This window comes from Seriola dumerili, unplaced genomic scaffold (assembly GCF_002260705.1).
Source record: "Seriola dumerili isolate Sdu_G_001 unplaced genomic scaffold, Sdu_1.0 BDQW01001888.1, whole genome shotgun sequence".
Classification (NCBI taxonomy): domain Eukaryota; kingdom Metazoa; phylum Chordata; class Actinopteri; order Carangiformes; family Carangidae; genus Seriola; species Seriola dumerili.
In genome coordinates, this window is record NW_019176143.1 from 788012 (window position 1) to 807321 (window position 19310).

Sequence of the window (19310 nt, forward strand, 5' to 3'; positions counted from 1 at the left end):
TGGATCAAGTAAAACAAAAAATCTGATTCAATATGGGGAAGGTGCTGACAGGCGCTGCTTAGAGATGGCAATGAAGTCTTAACTCAAGTGAAGCAAATCAAAACGAGAAATGGAAAATAAGCAGAAATCATTAAACATGAATGAAAATAAAATATCAAATCCTTGAGTATGAGAAGATTCAGAGGGGAAACACAAAAACGGATTACAAAGTTTTAGAAAATGGATTAGATTAGTTTGGAGACGTAAGAGGGTTTTCATTTCATAGTTTTGCAAATGAACTGCTTGACCCCTTGTCTGTCCAAGATCTCCCTTAGGTGTTCAGTTGGGTTGGGATCTGGTGACTGTGAAGGCCACAGCATATGATTCACATCGTTTCCATACCCATCAAACCACTCAGTGACCCCTCGTGCCCTGTGGATGGGGGCTTTGTCATTCAGTTTCTCCATTTTAATTTGTCACCCGTCCGTATATACTTCATGGATACTACACATGTATGCACAACATTCATCTGTTTCTACTTAAACCTGACTATGTTGTATAGATGTAACTGAATACAACGACCCTGCCCACCTCAAAACAAATCTTTGCCTCTATACCTTGATTAATTTTTCCATTAACAATCTAGCTCCATGACAGTGCCCCACAGGGTCTGGCTCACAGTCTTTACGTTACAGTGCATTCTTTCACTCCAGATTAAGAAGAAGTACAAGTCAATTTGGGGTCTGGAGCTGAATTAGATCCTATGAAAAGTCTAAAACAGCCCGATATAGCTTATTTCTCTGTGCCATAGAGCTCCAACAACTTCAATTACATTTTTATTTATATAGTTCTAAATAACAACAGAAGTTATCTCAAGGCACTTTTCAAACAGAGTGGGTCTAGACTTTAGTCTTTATAACACTGATTACAGAGACCCAACAATTCCCACCATGAGCAAGCAGCTGGCGACAGTGGTGAGGAAAAACTTCCTTTTAAGAGGCAGAAACCTCGAGCAGAACCAGGATTAACCTGTCAAAAAACTATAAACTGTAAACTATAAAACACAATAGTGAGCTGCACCATTACATGAGCGATAGTTCATATCGAGTTGATCCCAAATACACTGTCCTGCTGCCAGAAATACTTGCTATCTAACCAAATCCGCAGCTGAAAGACCATTTACTCCCATTTGAGTCACATTTGTTAAAAAGTACACTGCAAAGATGTTAAATTAAGTTATTTGACATTTTTTGTTTAAAAATGTGACTTATACTTTTAAATATTTACTTCCTTAGTGGGAACAGATGAGCTTGGGACTGAGAGTCACGGACAGGGTAAGGAAATCAGAAAATAGTGGAGTCGATATTGTTCCTCTTGGTGTTTTCACTGGATGTGTTGACAGTAAGAAAAGTTCTCATGCATTGTGTTTGTTTTTTTCATAGCATGTAAACCCGTGGATGGGGTCAGTGGGGGACATAAAGTATTGCAGTAAGAAAAGTATTGTGCCTTGTTTGTGTGTGTGCATGTGTGTGTGCTCCTCTGTTTGAATGTATTAACAATAATCATTCCCATCTGGCCTTTAACATCAAAGACTCCATCTAAGGCTGTATTAAGGACTAACAATCCTGGGGGAGTTAAAAATAAATGCAAAACGTAAAAAAACAAAGCTGTGCTCTTCAGAAATTAAACTGCTGTTGTTTGGGTCATAACTGTAGTTATGTATTTAGTAACTGTAAGATGTTCAGCAGGAAAATCACACAATCCTCTTCACCAGCATGCAATGTAAAAAGCACACAAAAAGTCAGGGATACAGGAATATACTGTACATTGTAAGGTGTCTCTGCAATGCAACAGGTATTCAGGACTATAACTAATACTGTGGTAGGAGGAGAAAAATCCCACACATATACCCGATGGGATAGGATTAAAGTCACTGATCAGCACAGACAATATTAGAATCAAAATACTCCCTTAGGAGAAATAAATCTCTGTCCGATTGGAGCTTAAGAAAAACTTATCAATTGACTGACTACTGACTGCTGTGACAGGCTGCATCAGCTTGTGTGTGTCTGTGGGATAGTGAGTTAAAGTGGGAGGGAGGCAGGAGAAGAGGAGGTTTATTCATGATGCTGCATCATTAATCAACCCCAGCCGCCACATCTGACTGTAATCTCATTCAGGTTCAGCAGGTTACACAAACTGCCTCTCTCTGTGTACTTACCTCTCTGTGTTTACTGCATAAACCAATAACACTGTCATCAAATGATTTTTAGTGCTGCTCTCAAAGAACACATGAACTGACAAAGCTGTTCATATTACCTTCTATCACACACTGCTCTGGTGTGGGGATCTGCTGCACCATGTCTTTACAGAACTCTCTGATTGTCTCCATATTGTCTCTTAAATGGATGAAGAGTCTGTCAGCTTCGCCCTGCTCCTGTTTCTCTCCATCCTTCTCTCTGCTTTCACCTCTCTCTGCCTCTTTGACCCCTCTGTCCGGGGCAGCGGTGATGGGCAGGGGGCCGTCACCGGTCGGTTTCCTGTCTGTAGGTGGTGCTTCCTGGTTTTCTGAGTGCCGATTAGGCAAAGTCTTGTTGGACGAGATGTTGTCTGGACTTAGCTCCACTCCGTCACCGTCCTCCCCGGTGTCTGAGTTGATGGAGCGTGAGCGCACAGCGTGGAGAGCCAAGCTCTTTGACCTGAAAGAGAAATAAAACAGTTAGTTAGTCCTACAGCACTGAAGGATCTGGACAATTCAAAGACTGTCTGCTTCCTCCACACTGAGATTTGTGTGTTTTTGACACCTTGCAGGAAAGGGTTGGTTTGGCTCCAGGGCTCTGCGGGGAAAGCACTGAAGCAAAAAGCTATGAGGGGATATTATTGACAGTCATTTTCTAACAATTAACAAAAGAATATGAAACAGAAAATGGCAGGAGAACTGTGGTCATAAGCATGTTTTTAATAGAGATACTGAAAGTTTGTAACCAGTGTGTGTTGTAAAAACACAGCTGTCTTTACCTCTTCACCATTGTTTATGTTCTTGTTAAGCAATCACTCCATCATACCTTTAAATTTATGGTTAATTTGTTCAGTTACGTTTCTTTAGACAGGCTTGACCATAACCAGAGACACAGAGTAAAGTCTTCTTGGCTCAAGGGATCTCTGGTTAATTTGATATGAAATCAATGGAATCATCTGGACTACACATGTGTCAGTGATAACAATCCTACATAAAATGAAATGTTTATGAGTCAGTCAGATAGAAGCAGATTCTCAGTCAGGGCCATGTCAATGTAACGAACAAACCGACCTGTTGAATCTCATGTCTCGTTTCTCCTCCCTGACGGCTTGGCTCAGGCTGTAGCATCGCAGGGAGGCAGGAGAGTCCTCCTCCACCTCCTCCACCTCCTCCTCTCCCGTCTCTACTCCCATTTTCTCCTCGAACGCGTCCGACCCTCCTCCTCCTCCTCCCCCACCTCCTCCTTTTCCTCCCCCTGGAAGAGATGCACGGGGAGATGGCGGGCACGCCTCGTCCGCCCTGTAGCACACAAACACAGACACAGGGGCAAACGGTTGGATGGCAGGAGGTAGGCACGTGAGATGAAGCCGGACAGACACATTTGGATGGATTTCAGCAGCCTCACCTCCCCCCGTTCCTGCCATTCTGCTTAGCTTTTCTGTCATTCTCACTTTCTCATGACAACTGGCTCTATGCCTGTGTCTTTCACCCACTGTTTCCCCCCACCTCCCTCTCTTGCAAGCTAAATCTCACCTTCTCCCTTCTCTTCTGCTGACAACCTCTTCCTGTCCCTATTTCATTTTTCCACATGTGGCCTTCATCAAACGTTCCACTTGTTTGCTGACAGAGGACTTCCAACTGTCCCATTGTTGTTTTCCTTCTGTCTTCACCCCCTGCTCTGTCACTAATAAACAATCCTGCCTCTCTCAACCCCTCATTCCCTCTATCTTTCGTCCAGAAGACCCCAAGCAAAGCGTTTGGAAGCCTCCAATCCTGAACACAATGTTCTTATTTCGAAGAGAGCTGCATGTGTCACTCCCACACTGTAGCCAGATGAATCCCAGTCAACTTATGCACATTAACACGCAAACACACAAACACATACACACACAAAATGATGTGCTTGCATTTTGAAGCACGTTTCATTTCCTGCAAATAGCAATTATGTATAAAAGAAGTCACTGGAGGACAGAATCGGATATGGAGAATTAAGAAGAAAACATTTTAATTGTCTATAAATAATAACAGCCCAGAGGTTTTAGTAACACAAATCAGTTTAATGTGTGGGCTTAATATGTGTATTGGATTTGAGCAAGTTTCAAAACTCTTGACTACTCTCTGTGACATGCAAATAAATGTTTTCTTTTACTCGATAATTATGCAATGTGCTTCATCTACACTGAGAAAAATTCAGCAATCATACATTAGGGCTTACACAAGAACCAATAAAAATATGACCAAGAACGTTTGTTAATGATTTGCTAATGAATCTCTAGGGGTCTGCAGCAGTTTGTTGCAATATGTGTACAAAACGCAAAGTGTTCACTTAAACATCCCAATTCAAGTTCTTTGTTCTGAATGGGAAACAATTGCGGATTCCCAGAAACATCAATTCATTTCTGTTTATGGATATTTCTTCATGACAGATTCAATGTATTAAGCCTGAGTCACTATTATTCGTATTGTGAAATCCAAACACTACACAGGCACAAATTAAGCAACTGAGAGCACACACTGAGAGCAAATCATACTGTGAGGTGCCCCCAACACCAGTCAGCTGAGCCCATAGTGGTGGCTGTGGCTCTATGGATCAAATGTGTTTCATGGAATAGTATATAGGTGGATAAAAACACCTGTAAGTCTATGTTAGCATGACTCTCCCAACCTGCAGCGCGTGGCCATGCTCTCCTCCAGCCGTCCGCCCAACAGCCTGGCCATAGCCGTAAAAGAGTTGCTCATCCTGTAGATGTCTTTCCCGCAGCCTCCAAGTACAGACGGGTAACGGTCAGTGAGAGCTCTGATCTCCAGCAGCAGCGTGTGGTGGAAGCTGTGCTCCATGCTGCCCAGAAGGGACACCAGGTAGACCAACGAGCTGTGAGCGTGAGTCAGGAGAAAGGAGACAACGCAGAGAGAGAGAGAGAGGGAGAGAGAGAGAGACATTATAATCATAATATCTTGTGTTGTGATCCATGCTGGCGCTGGCATGGTGTCATGACAAACAACAATAAATCGTGACAAACAATAATAAATACAATAACATGCAGTTGGCTCTAAGAGACTAAGAGAATATAAACTTCTTCTTTTCCCAATTGCATTACACACACACGCACGCACACACACACACACACGCACACACACACACACACACACACTTTTCATCATTCTCATCCTGCTTTTTGTATAAACTGTATACGAACATATACAACCTGCTCAGCTTTGACACAGAATAATATGCAGCAACATTCTCTTGACGATGTTTGTTGTCCTCTCCCAGGAAGAGTCAAACCTCTTTTTTATAGGTTCTGGTTTCTGTCATAGGCAATAATCATAACTAATATAGTCATGTAAATACAGCATGTACTTTCACTTAATCACTATTTAAACTGCAGGGTTATAACCTTGCCCATATTGGATCCTGGTCCATTATTAACAAAAAACAGTCATGACTTCAATGGGTGTAAAACAGTCAACACAAAAACCATTGTGATAACAGATGAACAAAGGTGACATGATTCAGTAACAGCTCTCTTGCAGTGTTTTAGGGCAGAACTGAAGCCAAATAAACCCCCCATGTGTGGACAAAAACAAAACCAGGATTTTTTCAAACTTAAGTCTCTAAGCTTGTAAAAACTTGGGCTAAAAAAATGAGAGCTTTAAAGTACCCCCGTCTCCTCCTCTGACTGAGAGACAAACTGTGAGTGATTGATGGAGGGACAGAAAGACGGACAGAGCCAACCTGTGCTCGCAGAGCTCAAGCACACCTTGTAACGAGGAGAGAAGAATGCAGTTACTGCACAGTTTGGGCATGTTTCACAAGCTCTCTCTGTAGGATACTAAATTTATATGTGGATGCTAAAACTGCCAGAGAAGGTAGAACTTGACCTTATACTGTAATAAAATGCCAAGCAAGCATTTAGGAGTTTCTGAGCTCCAACACAAAAATGAAACAGGAGCGTGCCTTGAGCGCAGGCCGCAGGTACAAAGACTTCACTAAGATTCGTGCTACCTCTGCCCCACAGTTCCCGCTTTTATTGTCGAGATGATTTCACTTTTTAAGGACTCACCACAATACTTCCAAACATTACAGCATAAACAGAACTTGCATCATTTACAGTTTGCAAGAGACACATTTTACTGTGATATTATCAAAAGCCTGCCAGGTCATGAACGCCTCCTTAATCACTGAATGTCACAGATCGTGTTTAAATTGTCTGGAAAAGTGACTTGGCCTTGATTTGATGTCCTAATCAAAATCATTGGTTTGACTCATGACTAGAAAGCAAATGTAAAATCTACAAACTAACTACAAACTGTTTACTTTTAATTATGAGTTTCCATATTTTCCAAAAAATGATGGCAGAGGAGCTGATACTCCCCCAAGGTGCCAATCTGACAGGACAGATACGGATCTGGAGAAAGAGATCAGTTCTTTCTGCCTCATGCTTGCACAAATACACACATACTCACACACATAAACACATCCTCCGAGAAAGACACAACTTGGGCTCATTCATTTCCATCACTCCATTATCATAACTCCTACAACCATGGGGGCCAAAATCCTCTGGCAGTAGTACATATGCGTATGTGTTAGTGATATCTTCATTTGAATGTTGGATGATTCAGACTTTAAAGAAGAAAAACAAAGGAAAACACTGCACTGGTCCAGTGACAAGCCAAATCCTCTCTCTGCACAATGACCTGCTTTTTTTTTCATCTTTCTTTCCTTGTTTGCTCGGTCGCTTAGTTTCCCCTGATTGTCCATCAGCACACTGATCTCTCTACTCCCTTTGGAGCGGCAATCTGCTACTAAACCACCAACTCCCTCCATAAGAAGGCCCATAGAGGTACTGAATGTATTTTCTTTCCCAGAGAGCAGCAGTAGTATCCTTCATTTCAGATAATACAGTTCGTGTATCATTACCACCATCCTGTATGCCCTATACTTAAAACATACAGACTGATGTGTACAAGTGTCTACACTGTAGAGATTTACCAAGGGATTTAAGGACAATTTGCAAATAAGAAAAAAAAAAAATTTCAAGAGAGATGACCACTACTGGCGTTGACATGTTGAAATCACTGCTGCTTGGCATATTCTGTCATTTGACCCTCTCAATAGGTTTTATAGGCCTGAAGAAATAAAATTATGTGGCATTGCAGAGGAAAATATCATAGACAAGAGACATATCTAAAAAAATAAACTAATTTAATTATTTTTTTCCCCTCCTCCTTATCTTTTCTAACTTGTGGATCACTTAGATCTATCTTGTGAGCCAAAGGTTGACAAATGTTGTTTAAAATCATTTCTATATAAAGGTATTTGTGTAACTTTTATTTTGGCTTGTAAACTTGATGGTGATTTTGCTGGTTGGTACTGAAAGGTGTTTTGATGTTAACATAGAGAAAATACAGAATAAAAAATATGAGATAGACTTCCAAATCCAAAGCAATTCATGATCACCACTAACCACAGCCTCGAAAATTACCCTAGAGGTGGATCCACACGCAAATAAAAATAGTTAACTTTATCAGAGGAATATTTCCTATACACGACAGATGGACTGGACAGCATTATACAGTGTACAGGGGTTCCTTTCACTCAGAGATCTTTGATGAAAATTGTGATATATTGTGATCTAACAAGCAATAAGCTCAGAAACATAATATAGACCAACTCCCATCGGGAGGTAAAGGAAGCCAAAGAGAGTGTGTTGTGCAATCCGGTTAGAGTCAAGTACAAATGCATCTCAGTGAGAATATGTGCATGTGTGTGCGTGTGTGTGCGTGTAGGGCACAAACACGAGCCCACAGGAGGCACTCTCCACTGCCATCGCCAGGGGGCCTCTGCAGAGGCATTTCCCAGAAAAACGTGGGTTATTTTCCAAATGGTTCCAATGTGAAGAAAGACAGGACACTGAGGTCCGACCAACTGTGTGTGTGCGTGTGCATGAGTATGTGTGTGTATTTGTGTGTGTGCTGCAGTTGGGCTGGCAGGTTTTTTGACAAGAAGATTGAGGAGGAAGGGAGCTTTTGGAGGAAAGGTTGCTCTGGAGTAATAGAGAACTTTATTATGGTTTCCAGCTCCATGATTTCTGTGTGTGTGTCTATCTACAGTATCTGTGTATATGTGTGTGTACATGCACGTGTGGACGGGGTGCACGTCATCTAGAGGCTGTCGTGATGTATTTTCCCATTTCCGTTAATTTCCCCAAATTGTCGTTAAACTGCCTTAAATGGACCCAGAGGTAAAGAGAGAGTGGGAACCCTCACCCTGTCCTGCTGTCACCTTCATTACTCTGCACACACCCATTTCAGAGTGACTGTAATCTGTGACTTCATCCTACCTGTCATTATAAGGGCTGCATGGACAACCATCTGCACAACACAAGTTACCAGATCTATCTCATGCACTATTCTCATATGCCAGGGATGCTGACCCGATGAGGGTGCAGATGCTGTGATGCACGCACTCTACACTGTCTGGTGTATGTCTTGTATCATCATTGACTCCAAGTCTTCTGCCCTTTTAGCTTTGCAAGCGTTTACTGTGTTGCTATGTAACACAGACTCTTTTTTTCAAGTTTTTTCAAGCATGGCCAACAAAAGGATTTCTTCAGAACCACTTTCAGATGGGAAAGAAAGATAATATAAACAAAGGAATTAGGAGTTTTAATTTAAAATCCTCAGATGAACAAGACTAATGCTGTGTCTCAAATTGGATACTTCTGACAGTACACTCCCATGCAGTACAAATCAAAGTCGTTGTGCACTCATGACGATCGCAACATGTGACCGCAACTGTCACCTGGCTGCTCGACTTGAACATGATTGTTTTACTTTTCCGTGTCATATACAACATGGGAATTAAGCTGCCATCTGCGCCGGCGACATGCCAGTCGCCGTTTTCACAAGTTTGAAAATATGTTGGTGTTCCCTCCCCTTCCGCTACATAGCCAAGATGGCGATTGTTGAGGATGAGAAGCGTCAATCATTTTACACTCAATTTTTGTGTGTGTTTTGAGACACCGTACGGGTACTTACAGTGCACTGCATGTTGCCATAGTTGTCAATGTGAACTCACTTATTAAATAGCAAGTGTGAGTATGGAATTCTGCAAATTGAGAACATTAGAGTCTACAGCTAATGCTAGCAGCTCTGTGAGACTGTACCAACACACAGTGGACGTTTGAGTTTAAAGCTAATGTTATAATTCTGCCATGCTCATACTGACAGTGCTAACATGCTAGTGTTTCAATTTTTTTTACTATCTTGGTTTAGCATGTTAGCATTTTTATATTTTCTAATTAGCACTAAACACAATGTACAGCTGAGGCTATTGAAATGTCATTAGTTTTGCAGGTGTTTGGTCATTATAGCACTAGATGAAAAGTCAGAGGATCACCAAAGTTTTTACAACCCATCCTGAGAGGGGCATGGATGTCTGTAGTGAAATTTATGGTAATACATCCATTAACTGTCAAGACATTTCACTGAAAACCACAAACGTCAACCTGAAAAGTAGTCCTACACCACACTGCAGAATTAAAGATGCTTCACCAGCTGGTGGTGCTAGAGAAAAAGTCAGATGATCGCCAAAGCATTAGGATTCATCATCTGAGCACCATGAATGTCTGTGCAAAATTTCATGGCAATTCATCAAAGGGCTGTTGAAATATTTCAGTCTGCACTGAAGTGGCAGGCTGACTAACCGACTTAGTGTCTAAAAATGAGTGTGGACTTGGTTCAGTTTTTTTTTTCCCTCTCAGAGAAACAGAGTCAGACAGCTAATAAGACAAGACTTAATGACTAAGCCTCTGTGTGCACGTGTCTTTCTGAATAACGTCCCCATCAGTCGGAGGCAGTGCCACCTTGCAGTTCGTCAGGCTAATTAACCTGTAATGAGCAGCTCGAGTGTTTTAGCATAGGGCTCCGGTCACAGTCGGTCATGGCTGAAACAACACTTTTGTCTCAAGAGAAGTACTATTAGGGAGCAAACGAGCAGCCAAGTCTGCAGGACAGCCAAGTATTTAACCATGGGTTGGCCCAAATGAGGCTTATGGGACACATTTAGCCCCCTTTGAAACAAATTTTGATATCCTTAATCTTCCACATAGTGTAGATACTGTATTAGCAGTACTAGTAGGAGTTGTGGCCATAAGTAGTATTCTGAGATATAAAAGCCTTTCCTTCATCAGATTAGTGCAAATTAAAAAAAACTTTATGCACCTATAGTAATGGACAGAGTGCGGGTGAATAACACATAATAGCACATTCTGAAACTCACCTGATGGATTCACGTAACATCCTTATAATACACAATTTATACTGCACAATTTAAAACAGCATTTTCATACATATGCAGCTAAACTGCTGTTATTCATTTTTTGGTTCTCCCTTTGTCAGCAGAAGTGGAACAAAGTACCTTTCCCGAGGTTAATGTTCCCTTAAATTGTGTTATGGCTGCTCCATTAGGCTACAGCTAAAATTCTGCTGCTTGAATATTCTCTCAAATGAGATCTTTTTTTCCTCCCACCGGGGCAGCGGTTTCTCTCTCCTCTGAGGACGCCGCATGTGTTTGTTTAGGAGAGACGCTTCCACCGAACACTGATGTAGGTGTTAGACAGCAGTCAAAACCTCCGGATTTGCCCGGCCTGTCCGGTGTGAGAGTGTGGGTTTTATACTTGGCAGGACAACAGAGAACAAGTCATGTGAGATTGCAGCCCATTCCTCCATACTCATTAAAATAATCACTCCTGCCTGTTTCAGTGTGCGTGTGTGTGTGCCTGCGTCTGTGTGAATACCCACGGTCAGACAGACCTAAGGTGCATTAACAGCAGAGATTTTTACATGAATATCAATGCTTTCGTAGCCTGTCCTTTCTTAGCCATTGCACCGATGATATAGACATTTACTGCACAATCAACTGTGTATGTAAAACTGTGTGACGGCTGAGCAGGTCAGAGTTGGACTGATTTTGAGAAACTCCTCACTGTTTTCCCTCTTGTCTCTTCACATTTCTTAATTGGAGCTTGGAAAGAATAGCGAAAGTTTAAGTTTAACCATTTCCAGCTTGTGCAGACGTGTCAGCTTCCTAAAAAGAACCGACGTCTGTTTGCATTCACTCGAGTCTATCCATTTGTTTGCAGTCACGCTGCCTATTAAACCTGCTTGGCGTTCAGTTTGAAACACATACTTTCACTCTCTGTATCAACGGCAAACAGCTGCTGCAAACCAATGCAAACTTGTCAGTGTGTGTGTGTGTGTTCTCACTGTGGTGTGGTTTGTACCTCACTGATGATCCCGACAGCGCCGTGGATTTTGGCCACATGACCCAGGAGAGCAGGGCATTGCTGTCCCACAACCCTCAGCGTTGGCAGGAAGCTGACCAGCGAGGAAGGGCTGGCCTGTGACACGTCTACGAGTGCGCCCAGCAGGGCCTCAGTAAGAGACTGGTCACCTAGGTAACCAACCAACGCAGGGACCTGAGGGCTTAACATCTGCATGGGAAATAAAAATAAAGCATGATTTATCATTTTTAATGATAACGGTAAGAAATTCTGTCACTTTTTGGGCACCGACACCACCAAACAGAGGCCTGATGTGTCTTTAATGAAGGCTGGAGGTGAGAGGACTGACCTTGGAGCGAGATGAAGAGCCTGGTGACTAATGATAAACAAAAGCTTGACTGTAGGACTGTGGAAAAACTGAGTGAATGAACAGTTCCTCCTCATTATCTGTACTGGTCACACTGGACTGCACTGGATCAGACTAACAATGCCCACCATTACAGCCCCCCCTGCTGCGACTTTATGAGTCACTTGTTCTGAATAATCATGTTAATATCACACAGTATCTGTTCCTCACGAAGACGATGTTTGACCAACGAAAAATTAAAGTTATGTAATATTACAGTTACATATCTTTGTCATTTCTTATTTCTTCAGTACCACATTGCTTCCAGTAAATGAATATTAGGAGATTTGGGAAGTGCTGTAATGAATGCGGCTACAATCACAAGAGAAATATTTTGTGTGTCTGCGTTAGGGGGGGTAGAGATTAGAATAACTCCAGATGGCTGGTTTTCGTTCTCCAGTGCTTAACATGTGAGTGAGACTATCCATCTTTTACCACCATGTGCTGTGTGTTTGCTGGTATGTGGTACTTTCCCCTCGTGTTGAACATCAGCAGCTCTGCTCCAAAATACGCAGGATTAAGGGAATTCCTGCTGAGAAACGTGTAGCCCACGTTCACTGATGCATTTCCTCACTTCTAACTATGCTTCAGTGGGTTCTCTTCTACATGTCGACACTAGCTCATTGCAGGATATAGAAAAGTTGGACGGTAAAAGGTCTAATTAAGCTCGAGTCAGAGGCAGAAATGTTAAAAAAAAAAAGCCACACATGTAGTTTGCTGGAACCCAAAGTCAAGTTAAATAGAGATTTATGCCATCACCACAGATGCTCAGTTCTGATTTAGTTGAACAGTTTGTTATGTTCAGATGACCACATAGTTCTGCTGCATTTGAATAGCCTCATTATCATTTTAAATAATGGTACACTGTATAATACAGCTGGAAGGTTACTCATTTTAGGTGAAAGGTTTTTTAAAAATATGACAAAATATGGCTTGTAGTTAGCTGGCAAAGTGATAGCATTATAAATGGGATAATTCACTTTAGCCCATGTGGTTATAAAAAAATAACACAGTCTGCAGATGTGAAAGTTATTAGTTTGATTGACCCACGGCACATTTTGCTTTATTTCTAACACAAAACACTCACAAGAGGATGTTGTTCTGCAACCATCTGAATGAGCCTGATCAGGTGTTGTTGCTCTGGGGACTCCAGCTGGGACATCATTGCTGTGAGGTTGCCTAGGTGACGGTGGATGGTTTCTGGTTGTCTGGGGTAGACTGATGGCAACACCCGCAACAGCATGTGGTTACCTGCCAAAAGAGAGAGAGAGGCCGAGATGTTTTCAATAAGCTCCATGTTTAAATCAAATTCAAAACTGCACAAAGACACATTTAAAAAACAAACTTGGAGCCCACCATTTGAATGTTGACAAGGGTCACGACTCACAAGAAAAAACAGTAGTTAGACAGAGAAAAAAAAACAAACTGTGCCCAAAGTGGAGACATATGTCAATTTACTTGTAAAATTCACAAATATTAAACATATTTTTTTCTTCCCTTTCAAAGTAAGAATCAGACACTGCCTCAGTGTAAGACACAGTATTTAGTTATGTTTAAATTTTTTTTCATATACCATAATACACTGTATTTTCCTCCTTTCTTTTTAAGTGTTAACAGTAACTGGTTGCCTCATTCCCATAACTATTATACATAGGTAAGTAAATGTTTGTAGATGGGTGTGAAGTTGTGTTCTGCTGAAAACTTTTACTTGATGGTATGAGTAATAATTTTCTTTCAAATAAGTTTGGCTAAACTTGGGTTTTGTGAAACTTGTACGACTGTGTGACTGCTCATGTTTTCTGTTCGATCAGACATCTAGTGCCACAATCTCAGATCTCAACAATTAACTTGGTGGCTATAATTTTATTGCTATCAAGCAAAGATAAGACCCAGGCTGTAAACTGGAATTTCCCCTTAAGCTGTCTGTGGTGTAACTGTAACATTAATGTTATTTAATTATCAATTTCCTTAGAAAACATGCACAAGATTCCCAATCAAATGAAACTTTTGCAATTTGTTGTTAATATGCCTCCAGTGATGCTGATGCAGGAAAAAAGAAAGTCAGTGATGACGCATAACTGGACATAAAGGCGTTTGTAAATCAGCACCCAGCCCAGAAAACCCACTGCATTACCCAACAGCCTTTGACTCACGTATGAAACATCTTTAAATGATTCACATTGCTAAACAAAGACTCTTGTTTTCAAATCTTGTTTTCAAGATTTGAAACAATGGCTTTTGTGTCCGACAAACAGCAGACAACAAGCGATATTGTAACTTTAATGAGCTAATTATAAAAGTTGCATTGAATAAAAGTTGATGTCGTAGAAGCTGCAGGGTTTAAAAGATGGGACAGATTACATGTGGTGTTAATGTACATTATTTCAATAATGTTTTACTGTATCTGTATCGAGGACAGAAAGACAGAAAGTCTCGCAAAGCATAAGATGGAAAAGAAGATGGATCATCACTGTGCAGTAAATATGAAACCAGCAGCCAGATAGCTTAGTTTAGCATAAAGATTGGAAACCGGAGGAAATTGCTAGCCTGGGTCTGTCTGAAGGTACAAAAAATTCACCTACCAGCAGCTGTAAAGCTCAGTAATTTACAGAGCCTTTTTATTTTAAATTGGCAGGAAAGTGAATAAGCATAGATCAAGCAAAAACATGAAGACATTGAAATGATTTCAGGTTGGGCCCCATGTGACGATCAAGTTCAATTAGATTATACAAACTTGATTAACTCATGTTGGAGAGACTGCCCAGATGCTACAGCAGGACTCAGAAGTGGACTATCAGACTGTAAGAGAGTAAATTAGTGTTTTTAGTCAACTTCTATCAAAATGTATCAGCAAAAAGTGGATCTTGCTAAATTACTCCAAACTCCTTTATTCCTCCACAATATCCTGCTGTCCTAAGACCAATTCACTTCTTTCTTTTCAAACTGCTTTATTTTTCACTTTATCACTCATACTTATTCATGCTAAATAACTCAATACTGTATCAGAAATGTTTTATATGTTGTATATAACAGCAAACTTGCTTTTGCATTGACTGTGACATCGGGTCCAAGATGTTTCCAAATAGTTGGAATAAAATTTTTTGAACTGAACGTGATGTACTTGTGTCATTTGATAAAATCTCACAGCAGACACCTAAATAACTGGTTTCACACAGCTATAAATCACCTTAACCACAGGTTGCTAAAAGAGCAGCTGATAAGCAAAAAGGACAGACTGTTCTGTACTGTTCTGTGCAAAAGGCAGAAGGAAGAAGAAGAGCGCACAAAAACCTTTAAAAGATGGTCACTGGCTCTTGTTATGTCTCCTCCTCTTCTCTTTAATCATAGATTATACTGTACACACCCCCATCTCTACAAATCACCATAAAAGCGACAGACACCGTTGATGTACAGAAAAAGAGAGCTGGTTATGACCACAAAGCTGAGGCTGTAGCATTTACTGGTCTGTTCAGAGGAATGTTAAAAGGCAGGAGGAGACTGAAGTCTGCACAGAAACACACTGAGGAGGAGGATTTATAGAGTTTACCTGTTTGAGCAGCATGTATAATGTACCCTCAGGTGCACACGCACACACATACACACACAAACACACACACACTCTGTCTGTGTGTTTAGGTGTGTGTGTGTGTGTGTGTGTGTGTGTGTGTGTACAGTATCTGACCTTCATATCTTCATTCCTGCATACACCCAACCCATCATCATGACTTACAAATCTCAGTAAAATATCCTGTAATGACCTTTGGTTCTTCAGCACACAAAGGCGACATTTTTGAAAGGCTCCTCGGACATTTTCCAAGAGGAAAAAAAAAAAACTGATCTGCTGACTGATCTGTCAAACTATTGTGAACATGAGGACACGATGGCTTTCTGTTAGTGTGCAGTTTTTCCAAATGTCACATTATAATCCAAAGGTGGGTCAATAATGAACTAATTCAGACAGTTAACTTTGAATAAAAAATGACTTTAATAAAGCCATTGGCTATCTGAAAGTAATATTCATTTTTTGTCCCTTCTATATTAAAATGCCTGCACAGAATACTTCCACAAAGGCCCTAAGAGGACACTGAAACAGTCTGAGTCATGGGAGAATGATTTTCAGTCTCTTTGCTGTACATATGGCTGCAGTAAAACAACCCTGTAACACACAGCAATGACAAAACCATAAAGTAAAAGGTATCACTAACAGCAGTGAGACCAGTGCAGCAAAGTCAAAGTAACCTCTCTGACATCTGAATTAAAGGTGCACACGCATATTCCATTAATCCAACCAAACAAAAAATACCCAAACACATTTATTTAGTTGGCTTTGCTAATAGGTTACAAGTGTTAAAGCGTATAGTTGCTATGGAGCAATTAGTTGTTTTAGATGATCAATCACTATCAATCTACCAATCATTTTCTCAGTTAATCAAATAAATTTTTGGACAAATGCAGGAACATTCCTTTCAAATCCAACAAGGTACATAACCTGCCAAAAGAAACTCCTAAACCTTGAACTCCTATGCAAGGGAGGTTATTGTACAGGACAAAACTGCAGAGATCAGCACAAATGATATCCAGAGGGATGTTTCTGGAGAGCTTTTACGACTTAAACGTGTTTTCTGTAGCTTCAAACACTCATTTCATGTGTGTATGTCCCACAAGTCATATATCAAGCAATTTGAGTAACCTCAGGTGGGGGAGGGCGAGGAGAAACTGTCAAATCTAGATGTAAGACAAAGGAGACAAACCTTCCCCAGAAAGCCCATATCTTTGGGCTTCTGTGGATTTTTGTTGCATGAGCTAATCCACTACCACCCCCCCACCCCACCCCACCCCCACCCCCCTTCAACACATTAGAAATAATATAAAGAATTCTGGCCCATATGTAACATGACTGCCCAGCTTTGGATGGGATCCAGTTACCAGAGCGCAAAGAAAGGCATGTCAGGATTTTCATCACATGACTCAAAATGTGTCATGCATAAAAATATTTTATATCTAAATCATAAAGTAAACACCGTGACAGCCAGCCAGATGTACACCAATTCATAGATCTACATACATACAGACAGTCTCTCCTGCAAAGTTTAAACTCAATGACCATCTTCCCCTTTCACCTACATAACTTCACCCTCCAGACTCTCTCTGTATGAGTGTGAAACACAACACGTCCATTCTGACTTGAACCTCCTCTTCATCCCATATGGTTGTCAGAGAAAACAAGACACTGTATGATTACGATGAGGCCCAAACAGACGCATTACTCAGCCCTTCTTTCACTAACTGCTGAGTCAGCAGAAATCAGGTGCAACTGGGAGCATGGCCAACTTGTCTGCGTGCTCATGTACGTCCCTCGGTGTGAAGTCATTTCAATAAGTCATACTTAAACAGCAAAGTAGTTCATTTGTCAGTGCATTTAAAAAACGACTTATAAATCTTTTCCAAACTGATGCCACAAAGCTAAAGTCATGTTTTAACATTAAAAAAAAAAACTCTCAGCTAAGTATAGGAAAGAATCATATGCGACGCTGTGCACGGAAATGTTTTGATGCAGAAAAATTCTCTTTCACTCATCTCACTCTTTTCTTGAACAAAGACTTTCACTACGAACTTCAGCAAAAGCATCACTCTTGTTCAGCGGCCTGGTGCTCCGAAATGTCAGTGCAGGGTCAAATTCAACAACATACAATTCATGTGTAACAGGATGATTTGAATGTAAAATAGAATGACATTTTATTCTGTAGATGTATAAATGTGTTTTATCTGTGTGACCTTTGTTGAGAGTAAGAATATAAAGGTACCTTTTCACTTGTGTATTTCTCTTAACTTCTTTCAAGCATGGAGCCAAACTATTTCTCTGATGAATCATTGATATATGAAGGTTTGGAGTCCTGCAAGGTAACTAAACATTTGATCCTAAATCTGCAATGTTTAAAAAAAAAAAAGACTGAAGTCCAAATAAAACACACTTTCCTGGAAACTTATACATTTCTTCAGAATAAGTCTCATTTATCCAAGAAAGCATAAACAAAAGAAGACATAGATGTGAATGTACATATCGTACATGCACACATATTGAAGTGATTTCTTCAGTGTGTGTGCATGTGAGTTCAGGGGAACATGTATGATGTGGCTCCAGCTGGCTTATTTCCCATATCTCAGGTGGCAGCCATGAGTCAAAACATGGAAACAGTTACACCACACACACATGCACACACATATTGTGCATACATCCACTTGTGTTCGTTTGTTGAGTCTTTTTCAATTTCTGTCTTTAAAAGTACAATATTTGTTTACCTCTTACTCTATTAATGATTTTCACATTCAATACTGTATATTTAGTTGCAGGGTTAGGGTTAGTCTTCCTATATTTTGTCTTTCTTCTTTTTAATACATAACTACAATTTTTTCCAGCGCTGTACCTTTTATGTTGTTGCTTTTAATGTCCTTGGTTGTTGTTGTTCAACTACATGTTCTTTATTTTTTTTCTTGTTTTCGTGTGGTATCTGATACCACTGTTGTTTTCTACATTGTATTCAGGTTTTTGTAAATCACAAATCAGCAAAAAACAAGACTTTAGCTGCTGTCGTGTCATTGCTGAGGTGCTGAAGCAGGACTTCCACCAATCAATCACTTGTCAATCAAACCGTCAGTTCCTTGAACGTCTTTCTCTTTAAATAATAACATTATAATAATTTAGTTCTTGGTGGAGGTGCTTTTTTCCCTTGCCTGGTGAGTGACTGTTAGCAGTGGATGCTCATGCTGACTCTTGCATGAATCAAATCACTGCAGCAGCTGGACTGAACATACAACACAGCACTTCTAATGTATTAGAACTGAGAAGGACCTTTTGTACCAGACAGCAGCAAATATCCAGTGCAGACCTATAGTACACAGGTGCATAGGATGATGAAATCATGCAAAAGAAAGTGGCAACTTCAACACAATGTAAAAGCTTTAGTGAACTCACAACAGAATAAAGCAATATTGTGTTCCATCAAGTGGTGATAAAGATCTTGCTGAAGCAGCTTTTGCAACTTTTTTTCTCACACAACTCCCTCTCTCTTTCTTTGTGGCTTTCTGAATGAAAAGGTTGTTCCTCCCAGTTAACAAGTGGACAAGTGTGTGTTTCAGTAGGTATTTGAGAGAGAGAAAACAGACACAATGAAAGAGAGACACAGGCAGACAGAAAGATGCAGGGTGGGGGAGCGGGGATGAGAGCAGGAGAGGGGGCAAATCCTAAAATCCCATGAAGAGGTCATTATTTCCATTGCCCTGAAAGTATACACACAAGCATACACAAAATATAGGCAGCTCACACTTACAGCATAACACACACACACACACACACACACACACACACACACACACACACACACACACACACACTGTG

The 19310-nt window shown here is 40.7% G+C and overlaps 1 protein-coding gene across 1 annotated transcript in view; it reads right to left on the reverse strand.

Moving 5' to 3' along the window:
- Window positions 1-19310, reverse strand: part of veph1 (ventricular zone expressed PH domain containing 1) — a 62252-nt gene that overhangs the window by 24408 nt on the left and 18534 nt on the right. The window contains exons 4-9 of the mRNA XM_022768896.1: window positions 13002-13165; window positions 11492-11718; window positions 4884-5090; window positions 3290-3517; window positions 2496-2678; window positions 2299-2438 (exon numbers count right to left, since the gene is read on the reverse strand). Coding sequence (XP_022624617.1) covers window positions 2299-2438; window positions 2496-2678; window positions 3290-3517; window positions 4884-5090; window positions 11492-11718; window positions 13002-13165 — 1149 coding nt within the window. The remainder of the gene's footprint in view (window positions 1-2298; window positions 2439-2495; window positions 2679-3289; window positions 3518-4883; window positions 5091-11491; window positions 11719-13001; window positions 13166-19310) is intronic.